The sequence below is a fragment of the Aethalodelphis obliquidens genome, unplaced genomic scaffold (assembly GCF_003676395.1).
Source record: "Aethalodelphis obliquidens isolate GAN/ISIS:26980383/991018 unplaced genomic scaffold, ASM367639v1 scaffold2, whole genome shotgun sequence".
NCBI lineage: Eukaryota > Metazoa > Chordata > Mammalia > Artiodactyla > Delphinidae > Aethalodelphis > Aethalodelphis obliquidens.
This window is the reverse complement of record NW_020837946.1, coordinates 46,619,085-46,641,309: the sequence shown is the minus strand read 5'-3', so window position 1 is coordinate 46,641,309 and position 22,225 is coordinate 46,619,085. Positions and strand designations below refer to the sequence as shown.

The following is a 22,225-nucleotide window of genomic DNA, read 5'->3' as shown; positions in this document are numbered from 1 at the left end:
ATTGGTTGTTTGGCCTGAAGTGTCCCAGCACTGGAGCCTACAGGCTATTGGGTGGGGCCAGGTCTTGGTGTCAAAATCGTGGCCCCCAGGAGAGCTCACGCCAATGAGTACTCCCTGGTACCTCCACCACCAGTGTCCTTGTCCCCACAATGAGCCATAGCTGCCCCTGCCTCCCCAGGAGACCCTCCAAGAGCAGCAGGTGGGTCTGGCCCAGGCTCCTATGAAGTCACTGCTTTTTCTCTGGGTCCCAGTGCACACAAGTCCTTGTGTGCACACTCCAAGCATGGAGTTTCTGTTTCCCCCAGTCCTGTGGAGTTCCGTGATCAAGCCCCACTTGCCTTCAAAGCCCAATGCTCAGGATTCTCCTCCTCCTTCCAATGCCAGACACCCAGGCTGGGGAGCCTGATGTGGGGCTCAGAACTCTTACTCCTGTGGGAGAACCTCTGCAATATAATTATTTTCCAGTTTGTGCGTTGCTCACCCAGCAGGTATGGGATTTGATTTTATTGCAAATGGGCCTCTCCTACTGTCTCGTTGTAGCTTCTTCTTTGTCTTTGGATGTAGAACATCTTTTCTGGCAGGTTCCAGTCATTTTTATTCGTGGTTGTTCGGTTGTTCAGCAGTTAGTTGTGATTTTGTTGTTTTCATGGAAGGAGGTGAGCTCAAGTCCTTCTACTCCAACATCTTACATTAAAAGAAAACTTGACAAATACATGTTGAACAAAAACAAATGCTCTCAAAGGAAAGTTTTTTACTCCAACAAAATAAAATTCAATTCATCAATCCAAAAAAGCCAAGAACAAACAAACAAATGTGACCCAACTAAACTTAAAAGCTTTTGCATGGCAAAGAAAACTACTGACTGAACGAAAAGACAACCTAAGGAATGGGAGAAAATATTTGCAAATGATATGACTAACAAGGGGTTAATATCCAAATATGTAAATAGCTCATACAACTCAGTATCAACAAAACAATAATCCAATCAGAAAATCTGCAGAAGACTTGAATAGACATTTTTTCCAAAGAAGACATACGGATGGATAACAGGCACATGAAAAGATGCTCAACATTGCTAATTATTAGAGAAATACAAATCAAAACCACAATTAGGTATCACCTCAGACCTTTCAGAATGGCTGTCATCAAAAAGTCTACAAACAACAAATGTTGGAGAGGATGTGGAGAAAAGGGAACACTTGTACACTTGGTGGAATGTAAATTGGTGCTGCCACTGTGGAAGAGATTCCTTAAAAAACTAAAAATAGAACTACCATATGATCCAGCAATCCCACTCTTAGGTATATATCCAGAAAAAATTAAAACACTAATTTGAAAAGATACATGCTTCCCAATGTTCAGACTAGCACTATGTACAATAGCTAAGCCATGGAAGCAGTCTAAGTGCCCATCAACAGATGACTGGATAAATAAGAGGTGGTATGTGTGTGTGTGTGTGTGTGTGTGTGTGTGTGTGTGTGTGTGTGTGTATGTGTGTATATATATATATAATGCAATATTACTCAGCCATAAAAAAGAATGAAATACTGCCATTTGCAGCAATGTGGATGGACCTAGAGAATATTATGCTTAGTGAAATAAGTTAGACAGAGAAGAGAAATACTACATGATATCACTTATATGTGGAATCTAAAAACTAATAAAATGAATATATATACAAAATAGAAACAGACTCACAGATATAGAAAACAAACTGTGGTGCCCAAAGTGGGGAGGAAGCAGGGAGGGACAAATTAGGGATGTAGGATTAACAAATACAAATTACTATATATAAAATAGATAAGCAACAAGGTTATACTTGGGAGTTACACCCATTATCTTGTAATAATCTATAATGGAATAGCACAGGGAATTATACTCATTATCTTATAACAACCTATTCTGGAATATAATCTGCAAAAATATTGAATCACTATGCTGTACACCTGAAACTAACACAATATTATAAATCAACTATACTTCAATAAAAGGGGGAATTTGGTAGTACTTATATATTTCTTGATGAAAAAAAAAAACCCAGTAAAACCACTATAAATGTGGCATAGCTTATAGCATTGTAAGGATATTTTATTTCATTTCCTATACAAGAAACCTCCTTTAAGGAATAAAGTAAAAAAGAAAACCACCATCTGGATTTTCCTATAGGTTTGTGGTGATTATTAGTGTAAGAAAATGTAAAAATACCTGGAAAGAATCCCTGTATGTTACATGTCATCAAGTGAAATGTTTGAAAATAGTGACTCAGGGCATGGAAAATCTATTTCCTTAATTAAAAACAATTATTTTAATTAGTGTAAAGTCATATGTGAAAGTTCTAAAAATTATTTATAATTCATAACATACTGAACATAATCATTAAGATACCTAATTCTTTAAGTCTTATAAGGAATGAGACCATTTCCTTTAGCTGTAGGTCATTATTCATAGACAAGTAGGCAAAATAACAACAGAGAATATTTGTCAAGAGTATATAGTGTTTTTATGTTCTACAAAAAAAAATTTTATGTTCAATATTCAAATATTTTCTGATTTTAATAAAATACATTTTTATAACTGAACTCCTTCCAATATTAAAGATAGCTCAGTACTTTTTGTACTTAAAGGGTGAGATATAGGCCTTCTGGATAAATCACTACATTTTGGTCTAATTTTCCCCATACACTTATTATACCTCTTAGACAAACTAAGCTTAGCTGTACCCCAATTGACAATAAGATTTAAATCTTCTGGAAGCAAAGTATTTGGTCTCGTGTTGTCCTCTCTTATTTTATTACCAAGAGTCTTCTTTGAATTGTGGTTAACACGTTTACAGTCTTTGTTTATCTTCTGGCTTTGACTGGCATGGTGTTTTTTACTGATACATGGCTTTTCCGCTCCATTTGGATATATAATATTCTTGTGATCAATAGAAGGCAAAAAAGTTTGAGATGATATTTTTCCAAAGGATCCAGTGGGTAAATCTTGGAGATAGTTGGGGAAATGTTGGCTAATTTTATATTCATAGATTGATTTTCTTAAATTTGAATCATCTATTTTGACAGAATACAGATCATCTATTGTTATATTCTGATAAGTATCTATTGGACTTTGAGGTGCATTCAACTTTTCAGAATTACGCTGAGGTATGATAGGTAAAATTCCAAGTCCATTTTGTTTTAATACTAATCCAGTACCAGGAATAAAAAGTTCTGGTTCTTCCTGTTTTGACAGATGAATGATGTTTGTGTTTGAAACAGATTGATGTGCATGTCCATTCACTGCTCTATCTTTCCAGATTAAAGGGTTATATATAACTTGTCCATCAACAGGGCATGCATTGCACTTGTGGAGTAACCAACTGTCAATACATTTCCTATGAAACTTAAAAAAAAGTTATAAGTTAATCAGAGATATATTATCTTGTTTATAATGTATACTATCTACGTAAAATTTCCCCACTTTCATTATTGTGTTACTTTTAACACTGTTTCGTAATATTGGAAGGTAATAAAATTCATCAAGTTTTATGGAAATATTTTGAAGTTCTCTTAAAAATGTAATTGGTTAGAGACTGATCTTCATTTTCCACATTAAAATGAAAAGCCTTCTATGGATGTCATTTTTTCAATTTCATTAAAAACTCACTACTTATTCAAGCCATTAATTTCACTGTTGCTTTTTAATGAATGAAAATTATTAATAAAAATGTCATAGCCAACTAGAGTTGAAAATTGATATGATGATGGTAAGACATAATGTGACAAATCACCTTCTAGGGAAGAAAACAAATTATCAGTCATTATAAGTAAGGGTGACTCTAAAGCTATAAAAGTTTATTTATTAAAACAACTTTATCTCAGAAAAAACCTGGTTACCACTACATAGTGATTCAGCAACTTTAGACTGATTCCAGTAAGTTCATTTGAAATAATAATAAACTATGTCAAATTAAGCATTTCTGTTTCATCTAAAAAATCATAAAAATAACATTAAAAAGTTAGTATTCTATAAACCTTTTCCTTTTACAGGTAACTAAAGTAGATAAAAGAATCTAACTTAAAGTGCCATTTTATCTTTCCTCAATAGTTTATACACAAATGAATCCTAATTAATAGGAATCCATCCTTGGGGGGCAGAGCTGCCTTCTCAATAGTCTCTGCTCTAGCTTTCTGCACACACTGTTCAATTTGAACATCTCTGCTCATAATTCAACTAAAAAGTAAAAGGAGAGACTTAAATTGCCACTTCATTTGTGAAAACTGGCCCTACAGGGAAAGTCAAACTAAAATGATGGGACTTCTACCTTGTGAGTACATGGTAGCAATCTTGTATGCTGACCAGGACAAAATGCCTTCAAACAAAGTCGACACTGGTAGCCTGGAGCAAGCAGCTTACTATTTTTTGTGATCAGTAAGAGAGGCAGTGACCTTACCACGTGTTTTGGTGTGTAAACTTGGCTAAATGAGAATAAACAGAGAGACATGAATGGTCATATGTGATCGTAGATAAGGAAGTAATCAATAGTACAGGTAATAACCTCCAAATAAATAATGCAAATGAACCCAGTGCTTTCTAGAACTGAAGATAATAAATCTCGTACATTATAAAGTTACAAAATCTATTGTATTGATCTTGAACAAGATGGATCCAACTTCAACATCAACTTCATAAGGAACAAAATTTAATTTAGTCATTTCAAATAAAAATACTAACCTGAATTTTTTTGATTTGCACTTTTTAACATCAGTGAAACCAGAACATAATTTTGAGAACGATATACTCAAATTATTTGCACTTTTTAACATCAATGAACCATATACTCAAATTATTTGCACTTTTTAGCATCAATGAAACCAGAACATAATTTTGAGAACCATATACTCAAATTATTTCAGACTGAGCCAACACACAGGCTTGTGTTTAGAAAAATACAACCCAATTCACTCTGTCATCTGGTAGGAAGTAAGATGCGTGGTAAACCATATTAAATATTCCAGCCTACTATTATAAACTGGTAGGTCATAATCTATGAGGAGACTTATTTCACTTGGGGTATATGCTTATTACTTCTGTATTGTTAGACCATGTTAATGAACTCTAAAGATACAAACCCCATTTTTGTACCAAAAGTACCAACAAACATAACTAAGATTACACAATGTAAATTTGATGCCACTAGCAACTGATAAAACACGTAAAACAAATATTTAAAAACAAAATCTTGGTTAAAAGGTTAGATGCATTCCTATTATTCAAAAGTCATTCAGAATAAAGTTCAAATATATTCTTTAGACAACTTTATACTTCTCATTACTCTTCAGATAAACTGTCATAATGCTACAAAAATTGCTTTTACCAAGGTCATTTAATTGTCAACTAAAAAAAATCTGCGTGTTTTTATTATTTCAGGTTGTTAATCACTTTTTAAAAAAAATCTTGAAACTCTCTCCTTTTATTTATTCCATTTTCTCTGCCTAGAATGTCCTTCTACCCCTAATATTCTCTTGTCTCCCCCTACAATATCTCCTAAACAATTAGTTATACAATTTATCATTCTAATAGGTTGAAGTGTGATACCCAGCCAGGGCCAAGGGAAATGGAGATGGAGAGCCTTTGTATAGGCTCCTTTCATACCCACAAAGCATTTTATGCTCCACAAGAGTTGTGGTCTCTGAAGTGTGTGGAGCACCCACAGGGCATGGGCTAGATATCCACTGGGTTGGATAGAAATCTATCTATCTATCTAACTACTATATATATGTGGGATAGAAATACATATATACACACATATATATGTATAAACAAGCACAATTTTTGTTTGGTTAATTCATTGAAATGGTCCTTTAAAAAATATTTCAATTTTATCCCATCCTATTAAAATGAGCTTTGTATATATTTTATAGTGTACCTAATATGTTAATTATACACGGTGCGTTTAATTTTCTTTAATTGATCCTAAGTATGGCAAAAGGTCTGGACGACTGTCCACTAGTCAGGGTTTTGAAATACAACCAATCCCCTTAGCACTCTCCTTTCCTGGGGGTGGAATAGAGGGCAATAAGGAAAGAAAGACTTCCTTCCCATAGAGGTCATTTACTTCAAAGCAAATCTCAAAGCTCCCTGTATTTTTTCTTTACATAACATGTATCAGTTTTAATTTTACATTTATTTAGATGATCACTTAATTGCTGAGGAAACTAGATATCCCTAATACCTAGTACAATCTCTGGTAGAATTAATAATAAAAATAGACAGCATTATTTGAATATTTACTGTGTGTATTAATTCATCTCATATGCACAACATTACTATGAGACTGGTTTTATAATTATCCCCATTTTAAAGATAAAAATGTGGCAAGGAAATGTGAAGTAACTAGCCCAAAAGTTGCATAGCCAACTTATGGTTGTACTAGGATTGGATTTAAGCATTCTGACTCCAGAGCCTTGCTCTTCACTTGAATACTATGTCACCTAGTATATATCATAAGTACTCAATACATATTTATTGAATAAAGAAATGAATAAAACTTATCTGAACTGAAAAATTGTTTAAATATCCTAAGAAATATAAATTTCACTGAGAATCTCACCCTTGCTTTTCTTGAAAATGTGGCATCTTTTCTATCTCATCTTTAATATCTATATATTTTACAGTTTCATCTGATCTTTTTTCCAACGATCTCCATTTTTGATTTCTCTTCTGTAATAGGTAAAAGGTGAATGATACTTTGTAAATTGTGGAAGCTTTTATCTTGTGCATTAAATCAGTAGGCTGTGTATCAATAACATAATAATGTAAATAAAGACTAATCATTTTAAAAGATAGCTTTTTAACACATTAAAGAATTTGCAAATTATTAGTGAGTCTAATATACTGTTGCACAGCTACTATAACAGTTACTTTTTAAGGTAAAAATATTTATCTATTAATCAATAATGGTAATTGTGGATGTTTTATCTTGTGTAGTAAATAGAAGGTAGCATTATTATTCAACATCAGGAGATACTTATTTACTTGTTAGATTCAAATGATAGCAATAAAATTCCATGATGTAAGAAATTTTAAAACTGTAAATGGTTGTCAGTAGCATTATAAGTCATTTTGTAGTGTTGAGATCTTTTTTTAAAATGAATTTTCAAGCTTGATGGCTGTAATTTCTGTCCTTAAGATTTATGTATGATATCATTACATATTTGTTATTGTGTTGGATTTTATAAATTACCAATGTAAGAATTGATTGCTTATAAATCCTTATGAAAAAGAGTTCTCCAAAAATTATGGTCTTTGGTTTTTATTCAAACACAGTCAGCTCTATTCCAGAGAGTTACCTATTCTTAGATTTTACTTAGATTTACAATAGGAAAATACAAACACTATACGAAATTCAAGATGGATACTGTACCTCACGAAATGTAAATGAGTGAGAAAGATGGCAGCAGCTATCAAAACAATTCTGGCATAAGTGATATTCTATACATTTGGTACACCTAAAAATGCAAAACACCAAAACATACAAGAAAAAATCCAATTATTTTGATTGTTTTTGGTGAAAAATTCTGGCCAAGATTTCCTGGGAACTATGCAGATATGACAAGGCCCATCTTAAATCTCACCCCATATTAGCTTCCTGTTGCTACTGAAACAAATTACAACAAATTTAGCAGCTTAAACAACACTTTATTATCTTACGGTTTTGTACGTCAGAAGTCTGACATGGGTCTCAATGGGTTTAAAATCAAGGGGTCCACAGAATGGCATTTCTTTTTGGAGGCTATAGAGATCTGTTTCTTTGCCCTTTCTTCTAGAGGCTGCCCACATTCCTTAGCTTAGCTTGTGGCACTTTCCTCCATCTTCAAAGCAAGCAATGCAGCATCTCTCTGTGCCTTTCTTCCATATTCACATATCCCTTTGACTCTCTTCTTTGCTGCCCTCTCCCACTTTTAAGAACTCTTGTGATTATACACTGAGCCCAGGCAATCCAAGATAACCTCCTTATTTCAAGGTCAGGTGATTAGCAACCTGAATTTCATATGCAACCTTAATCCCCCTACAACATGTAACCTAAAATACAGGTTCTGGGCATGGGGATGTGGATATATTTGGGAGGGTATTATTTTGCCTACCACATATCCCTACCATGATGTCTTCCTGGAATGCTTTATCTTTCATTTGTCTCTTTTTCTAAGTTCCTTTAGGATGTACAGCCTATTGGACATTCTATCATTTGATTACCCAGTGTTTTCCTATTATTTCATGAATGCTAGAGTTATACTTAGCAGAATACCTCTTGAAAACAGGAATTGCACTATATTCCTTCTCTGTCCTCACAAAATAGAAAAAGGTATATGTATAAAAAGTTTGCAATAAAAATCATTGATATACTAAAAAACTTAATTTTCCACAAAGCTCAATCTAAACATGTATCACTTATAAAAATTTTGCCACAAGCAGAGAATTTTAATTTACTTTCAGCAATATTCACCAAAAATAACATTTCAAGCAAATAAAGTTATTTTCTTATTCAAGTTATCAAAGAATTAGAAGACTATTTCTAAGAGAACTCTGGGAAAATATATCCTTCAGACATCTTAGAAGCAGCAAGTATTAATTTATTCATTATTATTGTTTATACAAACAGGGAAGATTCTTAATAATTAACATCAACCAATCAAAGCAATGGTGCAGTTTATTCAATACATCAAATTGTGCTGGGCTTCAAAAAGTTAAGTATCTCTATATTTTAATATATATATATGATAGTTTTGGAATTAACTTCTTAAAAGGTAAGTAGCTATATTATGAAACTTTAATGAAGAGGAACTGAAAAGCTTTCTAGTTTACCTTATCTCCTACTCAAACCATTACTAAAACTACCAGAAATAGTTTTTTCAGGCTAACGGCTGAAATGCTAGCATTTGAGGGAGTGGCAGGAGATATGGATGTGAATAATTGTGAGCCAAATGCATAGAGAAGTTATTCTGAAAGGAGAGTGCAGAGCAGCAGGCAGGAAGCAGAACAGTGGAGAATGCCTGTATTGAGGGGTAGTAGGAAGAATCACCCTTGGGGACAGAAAGCAGTCAGAGGGACAGAGGAGAGCACTGTCATTAACAAAATACTTAAAAGCAAGATTTGAGATAATTTACCAAAGCCACCCACGCATTAACAATTTGAGGAATACATCACTATAAAAACTGAAAATTTTACACCGTGGCTTTCACCTGTCCTTGTCACCCCCAGCTGTTCCTCCCAACCCACCTTTCCACACATTACCTTAGCCCCTTATTGTTCTTACCCACCCCTTTTGAAAAAATTCAGATTGCCCCCAAAATGGCTGCTAATGCCAAATATCAAGTCTTTCCTTTTTCTAGAACTCTCTTTAACCAACATTCCTGAAACTAGCTGAACACCTCCTACTAAACTTTAAAAAAATTCTGCCCTTCTTCCTCAAGTGAGCTTTCTCAGGCTTGCTGTTTTCAATAAAGACTTTTGCTAATGGTGCTCTAGTTGATTTACTTCTATGTGACACATTGAGAAAACAAAGGACTAAAACAGTTTAAAGGAGAAAGGTATCATTCACCTTTGGGGGTGATTAAAAACAGTTTTATGGTTTTATGAGAGGGTTTTAAAAATATTAATTAGACTCATCATAATGTAATTCCAGGAAGACTGAAAAGTAAACTGATGCATTTTAGAAAAAATTTTAACAAAGACTGAAGCAAAATATTTTCTTCTTAACATACAGTTAAGATTTCAATTAAGAAAGCACAATATCCCAAGCATAGCAATTAATTGATGTTTTATTGTGGAATTGTGGGAAAGTTTGAGAAATACACAAAAAGTAATGAAAATTTCTTTCTCTAATAAGTATCTTGTTGTTGTTAAGGTATAAGATGTGAAAGAAAACAAAACACGCATCATTGCAGTTTGGAGTTGGGGAACTCAAGTTCAGTTGATCTAGTCAATATCCCTCTGGCTCAGTCCTAGGAGTTTTTGGCAATGACCTCATTGGTGGTTCAAAGAAAGTTACAGGGGGTGAGAGGTCTATCTAGCAGGGCTCTGAGCTTGGAAACTCATTTAGGCCAAACTACCAAGCCTGTGTTCAGAGCTTCCAAGAAAGGATGCTACTTCAGACTCTCAATCTAGACTGGAATGCAAAGCCAATACTCTGTGTGAGTAAAGAAAATAAAACTACTGAAATTCTTAAGGTACTGGGCTGACACAGATCACTAGTCTGAAAATCCTAAATACGTAGCCATCTTTAAGGCTAACACACTATATAAAGGAGGAAAAGAAGAAGGCTAAATGACTAGTACTCTAATGTTCAAAGTTTCCTAAAATTAAAAAAAAAGTTAGACTACAAATTTATAATATTACTGATTGATACTTACTTATAACACTTCCCCTCAACTGGAAACTGTCGACAGTTATTACAGGGAATTCCAAGGTGTTTGTCTAGTCGCTCTTTCTCAGCTGTAGCCACAAGTTTGCTAGAGTTTTTGAATTCCTCTAAAATAAGTTTTAATGGTGCAAAGTCTTTCCTACACAAGGGACATTTCAACATGGAAGTGTGTGATATCTTATCCTGATAATTAGCTAAGATCTTCATGCATTTTATATGAACACTATTGCCACAGCCAAACCTGTTAGAAATAAAATCCAAGTTTACTATTTGTATACAGCAAAGTTATACATATATATATGTATATATAAAATGTTTTCTGTGCTACCATCTTTATTTCCTATAAAAATAGATTCTGAACGATTATCCAGATATAGCTTGATTACACACATAAACACTATTTTATCTATCTAATCTAATCTATCATATTTAATTTAGTACATCAGAATTCCAAACAAAATCTTTCCCATTTCAATGAAATGGTGGTAAAAGATTTTGCATCATTATAATATTTTTCATTTTTAAAGTGAGAATGCATATAGTCTTAACAAAAAGGAAAAGTATAACAATAATTATTATTTTTAAATAAAAAGCATCACTGAGAGCAGGGGTATCACCTTATTTTTCCAGAAATCACACAATATGAATGTGGTTGTATCCAATAAATATCTGCTGAGAGAAATAATATTTGGGGAAATAGTAACTTTAAAATATGCAAAAGAAGCAGCTATGTGAAAAAAATACAATGTGGATGAAAATTTTGGTAAATAATCAGGAAAAAAAAAGAACTGAAAAGTTCAATACCAAATGGTTGCCCAAATTTTCCAAGTCCAAATTTACAGTGCCTTTGAAGCACAGTTAAGTACAATACTCTCAATAAACATTTATGTATAAGTGATATTTTGAATTATTTAGTTTTAAAGATAAAATTTAGAAAAGCTGAAGAGAATTTTTATCATTTTAAAGTAAAATAATCTTCACTTTCAGAAAAACTGTTTGTAACTACTCTAAGCCGTGGCATTTATTCATGTGTATAAAACAGAAACATGAAAATTATCTACTTTAATAACTTAAAGTGAAAAAGTAAATAAAGTGGAGTTATTTTTTAACTTTCACCCTTTAAAATGTAGCCCAGAAATATTTAGAGTTAGAACAGGACCTCTCACAACATGTTAGGAAATAAAAGGTGGCCAATTAAGTATAATTGTTTAAATATGTATTATTTTTCTATCAACATGTTTCATAACATATTACAAATATATTAAATTAGAATTTTTTCCTAAGTTTCTAGAATCCAAAGAAAAATCATGTCACCTGCAAAAGGTGACAGGAACCTTTTTCTCTAAAAGTACTTCTTGACAAATAGAGCATATATCATCTGAACTAATTTCCTTCTGTTTAATGTAACCATCTTCTTCAATCTGTGCATTTTCATTGTTCCTTCCTTGTTGGGGAGTTTGAACTCGATGTATCCCTCGAAGCAAGTCGCTGATTTCTCTTTCCACAAGACCTAATTGCAAAGCAGCTAACGATAAATTCCAAAGTATTAAAATTCAGTGGCAAATTGGAGACAAAGAAACAACTTAGGCAGAAAATTAGCATTTTTTTCCCAAATATCAGAAAGTTTGGTTGAATTATTACACTGACATTTACCACTTATCGTATTCCTTTCAGAGCCAAAAGGTCAGAAAAGAGTCATTTATAAAAAGAATAGAAGTTATCTCTTGTTTTCCTGTTACTGAAAAGAGTCAGTGTAACCAGTGCATTATAAAGGTTTCAGATTAATTATAAGACAGTGTTCCTCCTTGGATTGGTGCTATAATCATCTCTTACATTTTGATCTGTTCTCTTGTTCATAAACAAATATTTATCATCATACAGGAGTATTAAAAGAAATGGGCATAAATACAGAAAGGAGAAGAGAGATTCGAGTGGTTAGTGTAATTAACATTTGTTAGATGAATAAATTAGTAAATAGATAATGAGAGAGCAAGACACAGTTGCGCCTATTTTCCTTAGTTTTACGTCTCTACAAGTGTCTCGGTAGCCACATTCTTCATAGATTTGGTCAGTATTCCTCAGGACAATCTGTTAGGAACTATATTGCCTATACATTTGGGATACACAGTCTTTGAATTCTGAATTTTCTCCATCCTGCTGTCCTTCTAAGAAATGGTGTACTAAGTGCATATAGTTTTGATCCAGGCATCTTAGATTCCCTTTTTCTCTGGCCCATTCCCATGCCCCTCCTCTTTCCCTCTTCTTAACATAATTTAAATGCCAGTTGTTATTGGTCCCCTTAAGTTCTATTCATTTTATATATTCTTTAATACATAGAGATTAAAAAATCATTTGTAAGATAATGAAAAGCTCCATTTTTCCTAAAAAGATTACCAATTAAACATTAACAATACTGAAAACATCACAGTTACATTTCAATACAGAAATCTCTGTTCCTTGTCTGAGGTGGCATGGCAGGTGGAATGTGGGAGGATATCATACTTTAATTAACCATTACTTTGGAGGATGAGGGCTATTTGTCACAGAGACACAGCAAAATCTGCTCCCTAAAAAAATGAGGAGGAAAATGAAGAACAAAAGATTGTGCTTTGGGGGATAAAGATTCTCTAGAGCAGCAGAAATACTGAAACATAAAATTTCATAAGAGGAGTTGGCTACAAACTGTTCTTTGTGGTATAACATGAATTGGAGAATAAAAGGGAGAAACAAACTCTTCTGAAATTAATTTGGAAAAATTAATGTATGAGACTATAAAAGAATATTCTTTCATAAAGGAGAGCAAGACAGCTAACCTTATCAGATATCATAATGTATCATAAAAAAACAAAACTCACTATAAAAATTATGAAACAAGGATGAAAAGCACTATTTAATAGCTGTTATTGAGATAACTAGGTAGAAATATGGAGAAAATTTAATTACTTCAAACCAAATACCAACCTCTAATTTATATCAATACAACTACACATGGATGCTATAAAGAAGAATAAAAATAAAATAGAAAAGCTAGCAGAAAAAGAAAATCTCTAAAATACTATGGAAGATAGACAACTTTCAAAGTATCAAAACAATACATATAAAAAGTAAAAATGGTCAGATTTAGCAACACACAAAAATCCATATACATATATATAAAAAAATTTAATGAAACCATATAAAAAAGAATTATGACATTAGAAAAACATTTGCAAAGAGGGGTAATCCCTATATTTAGGAAGAGTGTGTAGTTTTATCCCAATAAATAAATAGCCAAAGTTTAATTTACACATGTAGTACAAATATTAAAGTCAACAGATGTTCAATTTCATTAATATCAAAAGAAAAGTGAGTTAAAATCAAAATGAGGTGCAGACACAGAATAAATCTAAATAAAAGGTAATAAATAAATAGAATGTTACATCTTGTTTGTCTTATGTTATTTTCTCTTTTTATTTGAAAAAGTTATTTCAGGGCATTTTAGATTCTAAGGGTATGTTAGATGTATGGAAGAATGAAAACTATTTTCTTACTTAATTTACTAGGAATGAATAGATTACTATGAACTTTGTATCTGTTATTTTTTCCCACTTTGTGTGACTTAGTCTTTTTTTCTAATATTATAGAAATATTATTAGCTTTTCAAAATATTTCCATGTATCTTTATTTTCTTTGGAGACTTAAATATGCTGTTAATGTCTTCCATTTTATGCTTAAGTAATATGGTTAAATATGCCTAAAACATGAATCCAAAAAGCAAAGCTAGCAGAAAATTGATATACTGCTGAAGTCATAAATCAGCAAAAGTATTGCTATAAAGCAATACCTATGGGTGACAGACATAAAAATATTAATACTTAAAAAAAGGAAAAAAAACTCGAACTCACAGATACAGAGAACAGATTGATGGTTGCCAGATGTTGGGCCAGGGGACGGCTAGGAGGTAGGAGAAATGGCTGAAGGTGGTCAAAAGGTACAGACTTCCACTTATAAAATAAGTAAGTCATGGGGACATAATGTACAGTATGGTGACTATAGTTAATAGTACTCTGCTGCATATTTGAAGGTTGCTAAAAGAATAAATCTTAAAAATTCTCATCTCAAGAAAAAAAAATTGTAACTATGTGTGGTAGTGGATGTTAACTGGATTAATTGTGTTGATCATTTTGCAATATATACTTACACTGAATCATTATGTTGTACACCCAAAACTAATATAATGTTATATGTCAATTATATCTCAGTAAAAAAATAATAGTTTTACTGCAAGATCCAGTTAATGAGACTTCAGGCTACAGAAATAATTGAGAGGAGAAAAAGTTTCATTTACAAAGAATATAACAGGTAGTCAGAAGTAAATTAAATGCCTCAAATGGAAGAATGTTAAATAAATTATGATATACCATACACTAACATGGTATATCATAGTTTATTTAACATTCACTGATGACTTGAATGAGAGAGACTACATAGCACTGAAATAAAGTAACAGTGTGTGACAAAAGCAGAACACAGAATTCCTACAGACTATTAGGTATACATAAATACAAGGTCAAAAAAGAAAATAGAAAATAAAAAGTTTATTATATCTTTGTGGTGGGGATTTAAAAAATTTTCCTAAAATGCAGTTTTTATTTTATCCATAAATATTTAATTGAGAAAAGGACAAGATGGCATTTACTAGACATTGTATTTAGGAAAAAACATTAGGTAATAAAGCTAGGTTTTACTGGGAAGCATTTGTTGGGTGATGGAAAATAATATTCAGTGTTCAAAAACTGATATCTTTATAAAAAATTCCTATGTAATCATCTTTACAGGTCTTCAAAAATAAAAGAGAGTCTCAGGTTTCTTGTATGCAACACTAGGGCACAAATAATTGTTTCCAGATTTGTTTTAGAAAAGAATCTATGAATGATATTCAAAATGCTTCTGCTTCAATACCTTCTTCTCCACACTTATGTACACACTTTACATAATATTATTGAATAATTGTTTATAGCTTTCTTTGAATTACTTTAATTTTCAAACTTTCATTTAAATGATAAATTTCAACATTATTGAGACTTATACTTTCTTTGAATATTTGTGCACAAAGGATTTTCTCAATGTTGAGTAGCTAAAACGTCTTTTAAATATGAGGTATAAAAATATTTTATTTTAGTAGGAAATATAATTTTTCAAAATTAATATATAGGATCATATTTAAACAAAAAATTTCCTACTAAATTTCCTAATAAAATAGGGATATTTATAATAAGAATAAGATGTGGTTTCTGCCTTCAAGAGCACAAAGGATAATATGATATAAAGTATTAGATTGATCCATATGAAATTGCTATTTTTGTAGATGAAAAAATATTGGCAATTCATATGATTCAATTTATTAAAAAAATCACCTAGTAGAATTCCTGATTAATATGCAGTACAATAAATATTTGTTGAATGTAATTGGGTAGAGCTGCACTGTTCAATATGGTAACCATCAGCCATATGTGGCTACTGAGCACCTGAAATGTGGATAGTGTGACTGAAAATTGAATTTTAAATTTTGTCTTATTTAAATTTAAATGGAAAACTGATAATCTATAGTTTCTGGAAAATTTATGTTTATAACAATTTGGGTATTATATGAATTTATTTTTCAACTGAATATTTTATGATGTCTAAATGCAGATCAAGCATTTCCAATGAAAATATAGTGTCTGAGGTGAGATGCGTTGTAAATGTAAAATACACACTAGATTTTGAAGGCAGTATGAAAAAACATTAAAATATCATAATTTTTATATTGATTACATGCTGACATGATATTTTGCTGTATTGGGTTAAATTAAAATATGTTATTAAAACTAATTTTCCTGTTTATTTTTACTTTCTATAGTTTGTTAGCAGAAAATTACATATGTGGTTCACATTATATTTCTGTTGGGTAGCCCTAGTATAGAAGCTTGTGAAAATGATATGGAAAATAGTGTAGATAATAACTAAGACTTTGAAGAGGATATGACCATTTAACTTCAGGTGTATACAATGGAGAAATAGAGAAGAAAACAATATCCATGAACTCATCCAACCTAATTATTGTGTATGAAGGGATTGGGAGAGAGGATGAAGTACAGAGTAGGTGACATTTCAGAAAGAACCTTTTGTCTACAATGTGAAGGAGAAAGCAACAAAGTGCAGATGCTGGAAACGGAGGCTACAAAGAACAGTACTAAGGGCTGATGAAGGTTGAACAAAGGTAAGAATGAGGATGGGGAAGAAAAATCACTGTTGAGAAGTAGGTAGGATGTAACATAAACAGGATTTGTTTATGAGAGAAGAGGATGAGAAAGGAAAAACAAGGAGAATGCCAAGGTTTCTAGCTTTGGAGACTAAAGAAAAAGGAAAGCCAATATGTGAGATAGGGAATACAACAGGAGAGCACATATCGGGGGGAATTTACTTTTCCAAATTCCTGCGGGACCTCCAAAATTGTGGTGCTCAGAAGGCAGCTGGAAATACTGGTCTGCTGATAAGATGTGGAAATCACTGTTACAGAGGTAACAGGTGGAGACAGAAAATATGAGACGTTTCTAAGAAAATGGGTAGAGAGAAGAATACAAAAGAAAAATCCCTATGAAACACTAATATTAATTTATTATCTAGTAGGACTTTTAAATGTCAACTGTGCTTGTACTTATATAATAGTTGCCTAAACAGAATCAATAACCTGAATTGAATTGAAAAAAAATTGAAAACTGATTATCACTTTAATTCTTTATGAATATTATAAACATTTATTAATAAATGTTAAATGCCTTTGCAGTTCTTAGATGAATCTAGTATAGGTTAAATAAATCTTTGCAGGAAACATTTCCATAATGATAGCATCTTTATTATAAAATGTATAAATCGAAATAACCTGTGATAGAATTTTCTTTCTCTTTTATTTTTGAGGACTCTAGAATTTAATTTTAAATTAAATTTCAAATTGAAAATTATAAAAAATGTCATATGCCTGACTTTAAACTCAATGTAGGTACTGACATAAAAACTATTTAACTGTAAAATACATATATTTTTTTGCATAAAAACTTGTCAGTAAACATTTTTAAATGAAATTATATATCACGTCAACTATTTCTGGGACCTGAAAAATTACATTTGTCATTTTTCTCATAATTAAAATAAATTTAGATACAGAAACTACTGTAAATTCTTGCTTAGAATTCATGAGGGAAAGTTTTTCTACTGAAAACCTGGCCATTATTTCACCTCATTTTTTATTAAGTGCTTTTTAATGTGAAATGGCATATAAAGTTACATTTTTTTGGTAAATAGGAAGAAAAATGTTCCAACTGTCTTAAATGTAACAAACTGTGTTACAGTTTTCAGACTGTCTGGACAATAACTGTCTAAATTTAGAATATGTCTAAATAAACAATTATTAAATTCGTTAGCTTCAAATTAGTAAAAACACACAAATGCAACTTACATTCATGATTCCTTGGAAGCCTGAATTTTTTCAACAAGACCCTAATATTCAGAAGTAGAAAAACAAAATAAAACATTTATTTCTGACATAACCTCAAAAGGTATTATTAATTTTAGAATAGGAATGGCATTACAGAATTTATATTGCTGAAAGTATTAGGGATAATCTTAAAATTCTCATCAGTTTTCTGTTACAAGAGTCGTTAAATTTTTGTTTTAAAATAAGCATATGTGTAAAAAGTATGATACATGGAAACCAAAGACATTTGCAGTAAAGAGATTTGTCGGAGAGAGTCCATGTATTTCTTTATGACATAGAGTAGCTCACAAAGAGAGTTTAGTGAGGGAATCTAAGTATTCACAGCACTCTTTTTAAACTTCCCTGGAAGTTTCTTACTCCTGAACATGGAAGAATTTTCTGGATAGATTAACAAATGACTGTTTTCCTATACATACCACTTTAACGTATGACAGAAAAATACTTTCAAATATCACCAATTAAAATGGAATATGACTTTTTTTTAAAAAGTGGGAAATATATATTAAATTCTTACTTAAATATATTAAATATACTTTAGTATGTTAAATACTTGGATTATATTTCCATTAAGTTTATGGTAAATATACTGTAAAAAATAAGTTACATTACATAAACATCAGAACAGAATGCCCTTGCTCTGAGGAAGCTGGCATAAAATAAAAATGGAAAAAACCTATTTTATGTATAATAATAAAACCAAATTGCAAATTTTGAAGGGACCATATTTTATATTTTTATGCTAACTAGAGCAAATAACTTGTGTTAGTAGATGCTCAATAAAAACTGATCAAGACAACAAAAAACTTGGTAAATAAAAGCATTAAAAATAACAGCTATATGTATATATACTGTTTTCTAACCTATAAAGAAAAGCATTAGAAATATGATACACACTTTTCTTAATTTCTTGTTTGATTTTTTTCTCTTAAAATATTAATTACAAACTTTCTATAATAATATAATTAGTGATTTGTTGGTATAAGTATAGTAGGTAAACAAATGAGTTGATGTGGGTTTAAATTACATGGAAGGAATTTTTTTGTTTTTCATTTCTGGGATCACCTACAAACAGGATCTGACTCTAGAGGAAAAATTTTAGATTTGACAGAAGTAATCTTCAGCAGAGTCCTATTTTAATGTTAAAAGATTCAGAGTCAAATGCTTATTAAAAAGGAAAATAGTAAAATTTAAAAATATCATAATGAACCATGCAATTATCATCAGTGATGTGAACAGGGGAGATTTTTTGTTTTATTGTTACATTTCACCTTTGTACATAATGAAAATCTAAACATTGATTTTTTTCTTATTAAAAACAATAACATTCCAAACATATAGAGGTGGTAGTATGCTTACCTCACTTTAATTTTTAAACCTCACTTAATTTTTAAACCTCACTTAATTTTGGGGATGAAATAAAATATCCAAAACGATATTGACAAGCTACAACCATTTTACCTTTAAGTTCTCCCAACACCAAATTTCTTTAATCTTGCAGTACTCAAGCCATGAAAAAGGCAAAACATGTAATATACCAAGATGTTCCTTTGTGGAAGATCTTCATTATAATGTCACTTACCAGCATATATGCTTACAAAGTTCCCCTCCTTTCAGAAATATGGAACAATTACAAACATGAGGATTTCCTAGAGAAACCTTCAAAAGAAAAATGGAAAAATGCATACTTAAAAAAAAGTTCCAGTCAGTTTTTAGAGTTATAGAGTAAAATTAATAGATAATTGGATTAAAAGAGATTTCAAGAGATAGTTTAGGTGACTCCAAAAGGTTGAACATAGTCTACTGGAACATCTTAATTCTTGACACAAGTCTAATTTTTCACTTCCTTATTCTTTGCCTTGTTCAACAAATTGCATTGTCAGCTAAGACTGTTTTTAAGAGACCTACATTCAGGCAAGTGAAAAGAAATCTAATTTTAAAAACTTGAAAAAAGATCTGTAAATTTTTAACTGAAAGGAAATTCTACTTTGCAATAGAGCTAAAGACCTTTTGTAAAGTAGTTCTTCTGGGGTTTTTGTTTTGTGCGTTTCAATTGGTGAGTTTACTTTATTTAATTTTATTCAAGAAAACGAATTTTATTCACCAAGTCTATACTGGCTTAAACTATTTATTAAATGCCCTAAGGGTTATAAAGTGAAAAAAGGACGTCTGACATAAGCAGCATGACACTAAATTAAAAATTTTCAAGTCAACTCCAGGGAGGTAGAGTGGTGGCTGACTTTTGAGTGGTGAGAGTAGGATATGCGAATATGAAATATCTGTGGTCTTTCAGCAAAATTAAAAAGAATTTTTATTCATTAAGACATTTCCAAGGAATCACCATTTAAGCCATACTTTAAAAGGGTCTTGTTATAGCTTCAGACTGACTAAAAAGTAAAGAAAACCTGATTTTATTTATTTAGCAAATATATACGGCTTGTAAACAGATTGTACGATTTTCATTTCGTTTGAGTTACAGGGTTAGTGACTGCTAACGGATCTGAGAACGCACGTAAATGCAAACCATATATTCAGATAAAATGTCTCCCGTTTTTAAGTCCAGAGATCAAAGGCCATAATATTAGGAGAGTTGGATGCAATTTGGAGTCCTAACCTCCAATAATGGAACTTTTCTAACAAATACTGTTTCAATCTGCAATGTGCACATATTTAGAGTCTGGAACACTCGCGGGTGGGGTTCGGCAGCAAGTGGCTACATACAAGGTGGGCCTGGGGGTACCGCGCGGGTCGGCCTGGCAGGGAGCCGAGGCGGGTTGGGGGGGGGTAGTTACTCGGAAATCCCTGTTTTCCGGCTCTTCCTCTCTCAGTAGAAAGGAGGTGGGGCCCATCTCTCGTAGGAGGTAGATGCTGCTGCTCAGCGCCTGGTCTTGTTGCCAGTTGAGGCGGTCGCTAAAGTGTCTTCGCCTTTCAGAGGCCTTACAGCCTCCGCGAAGCATCTTGTCTGGGTAGGGGCGAAGGCAGCCCCTCCGCTTTCTGAGTCGCCCGCCGGTCTCCATGACAACCGCGTGCCCGCCGGTTGCCTTGGAGACGGCGGTTGAGTCGCAGTGTCCCAGAGTGCCTTGCGCGGAGGTTTGTTTCCGCAGCTCACTCCCGCCTCCACTCCTTCCTGAAGCGACAATTCTGACTGTAGAGTGTTTCTAATACTCAACGGGCTGATTTAAAAGCTGGTGGCCAAAGTCATCGCTGTCAAATCTCTCGCGTTCCTTCTGCTGGTTCCTCGCAGGCGGGGGCTTGTGAATTCTGTGTTAGGATAGTCGCACAACCCCCCGGTTACAGTTTGGGCTCTGGATGCTGAAATGATCCTGTGATGATTCATCATTTTCATCCGAAAGCCCAGAGTGACTGTTGACATTCAACAGTGTTCCAAAAACATTTTCCGATTGCGTACTAGGTGCATAATCTGAATGAAGCGCTGGGGGAAGATCAATGATGTGGAAGACAGGATTTTAACCTGGGAAGTTAGACTCTTAAGTAGGGATGTGTGTGTTGGTGGGGGGATGGTCTTTAAACGAGGGGAGCATCTTTAAGTTGCATGTTTGTGTAGGGATGGGTGTTTGGGGTGGGGTGCGGAATCCATTGCCTCTATGCCCTCTAAATTTACAAATCCCAATTTAAGGAATAAGCTATGCAATGTTGACTCAATAGTTCAAATTGTCTATGAGCTTTGTTACTACGTTCTAGGGGGAGAGCTGTAATACAGTATGAGTCAAGTAAAGAAGCCATATTACTGGAATATCTCTTTCAGAAATTGAAATCAGGAAATAGCCAGTTGGTGGCGAAAATATAAAGCTGGGGGATATTTGTCCCATTTTATCATGGGAGGAACTCACAACTAGATTATGTCAAGCGCAGGAAGGAGAAAATGGCCAAAGGCCCCAGTATGAAAGAAGATGATGGAAATGGCAGCTTTCACATGTGAGACATCTGGATAAACAGCATCTAATCCTAGGTCTAAGGTTTTAACTTAACTAAATTTTATCTCTACTCTCCTATTTTTACTAATAACAACTAATGTACGTACTACCATACTGCCACTTTACCATCAATTTAATGGTGCTAGATGTTAAACTTTATGCATTAAGAAAAAACTTCATATTGAAACCAAAAGAACTTATAAATTGAATTTAGTTTATTTATTAATACTTATAATTTAAAAACCTCCAAATAAATGACAATCTACACTTTCTAAATGAGAAGGTGAGTAAGGTTTCAGAGTGAAGCCACTTTATTCAACCACCATTTCCCTCTCTCTCCATATACACACATACATACATAATATATCTCCATAT

General features: G+C 32.6%; 1 protein-coding gene across 1 annotated transcript; it reads right to left on the bottom strand.

Annotated features, from left to right (window-relative positions):
• Positions 1–2,441: 2,441 nt before the first annotated feature.
• Positions 2,442–20,901, bottom strand: ZSWIM2 (zinc finger SWIM-type containing 2). The gene is made up of 9 exons (XM_027114949.1): positions 20,708–20,901; positions 19,498–19,574; positions 17,880–17,920; positions 11,717–11,927; positions 10,392–10,643; positions 7,406–7,490; positions 6,593–6,702; positions 4,304–4,457; positions 2,442–3,381 (listed from the first exon to the last, which is right to left on the bottom strand). Exons 1-9 carry the CDS (start codon positions 20,870–20,872, stop codon positions 2,569–2,571), a joined length of 1,908 nt encoding a protein of 635 aa, XP_026970750.1. The 5' UTR covers positions 20,873–20,901; the 3' UTR covers positions 2,442–2,568.
• Between the last annotated feature and the right edge of the window lie 1,324 nt (positions 20,902–22,225).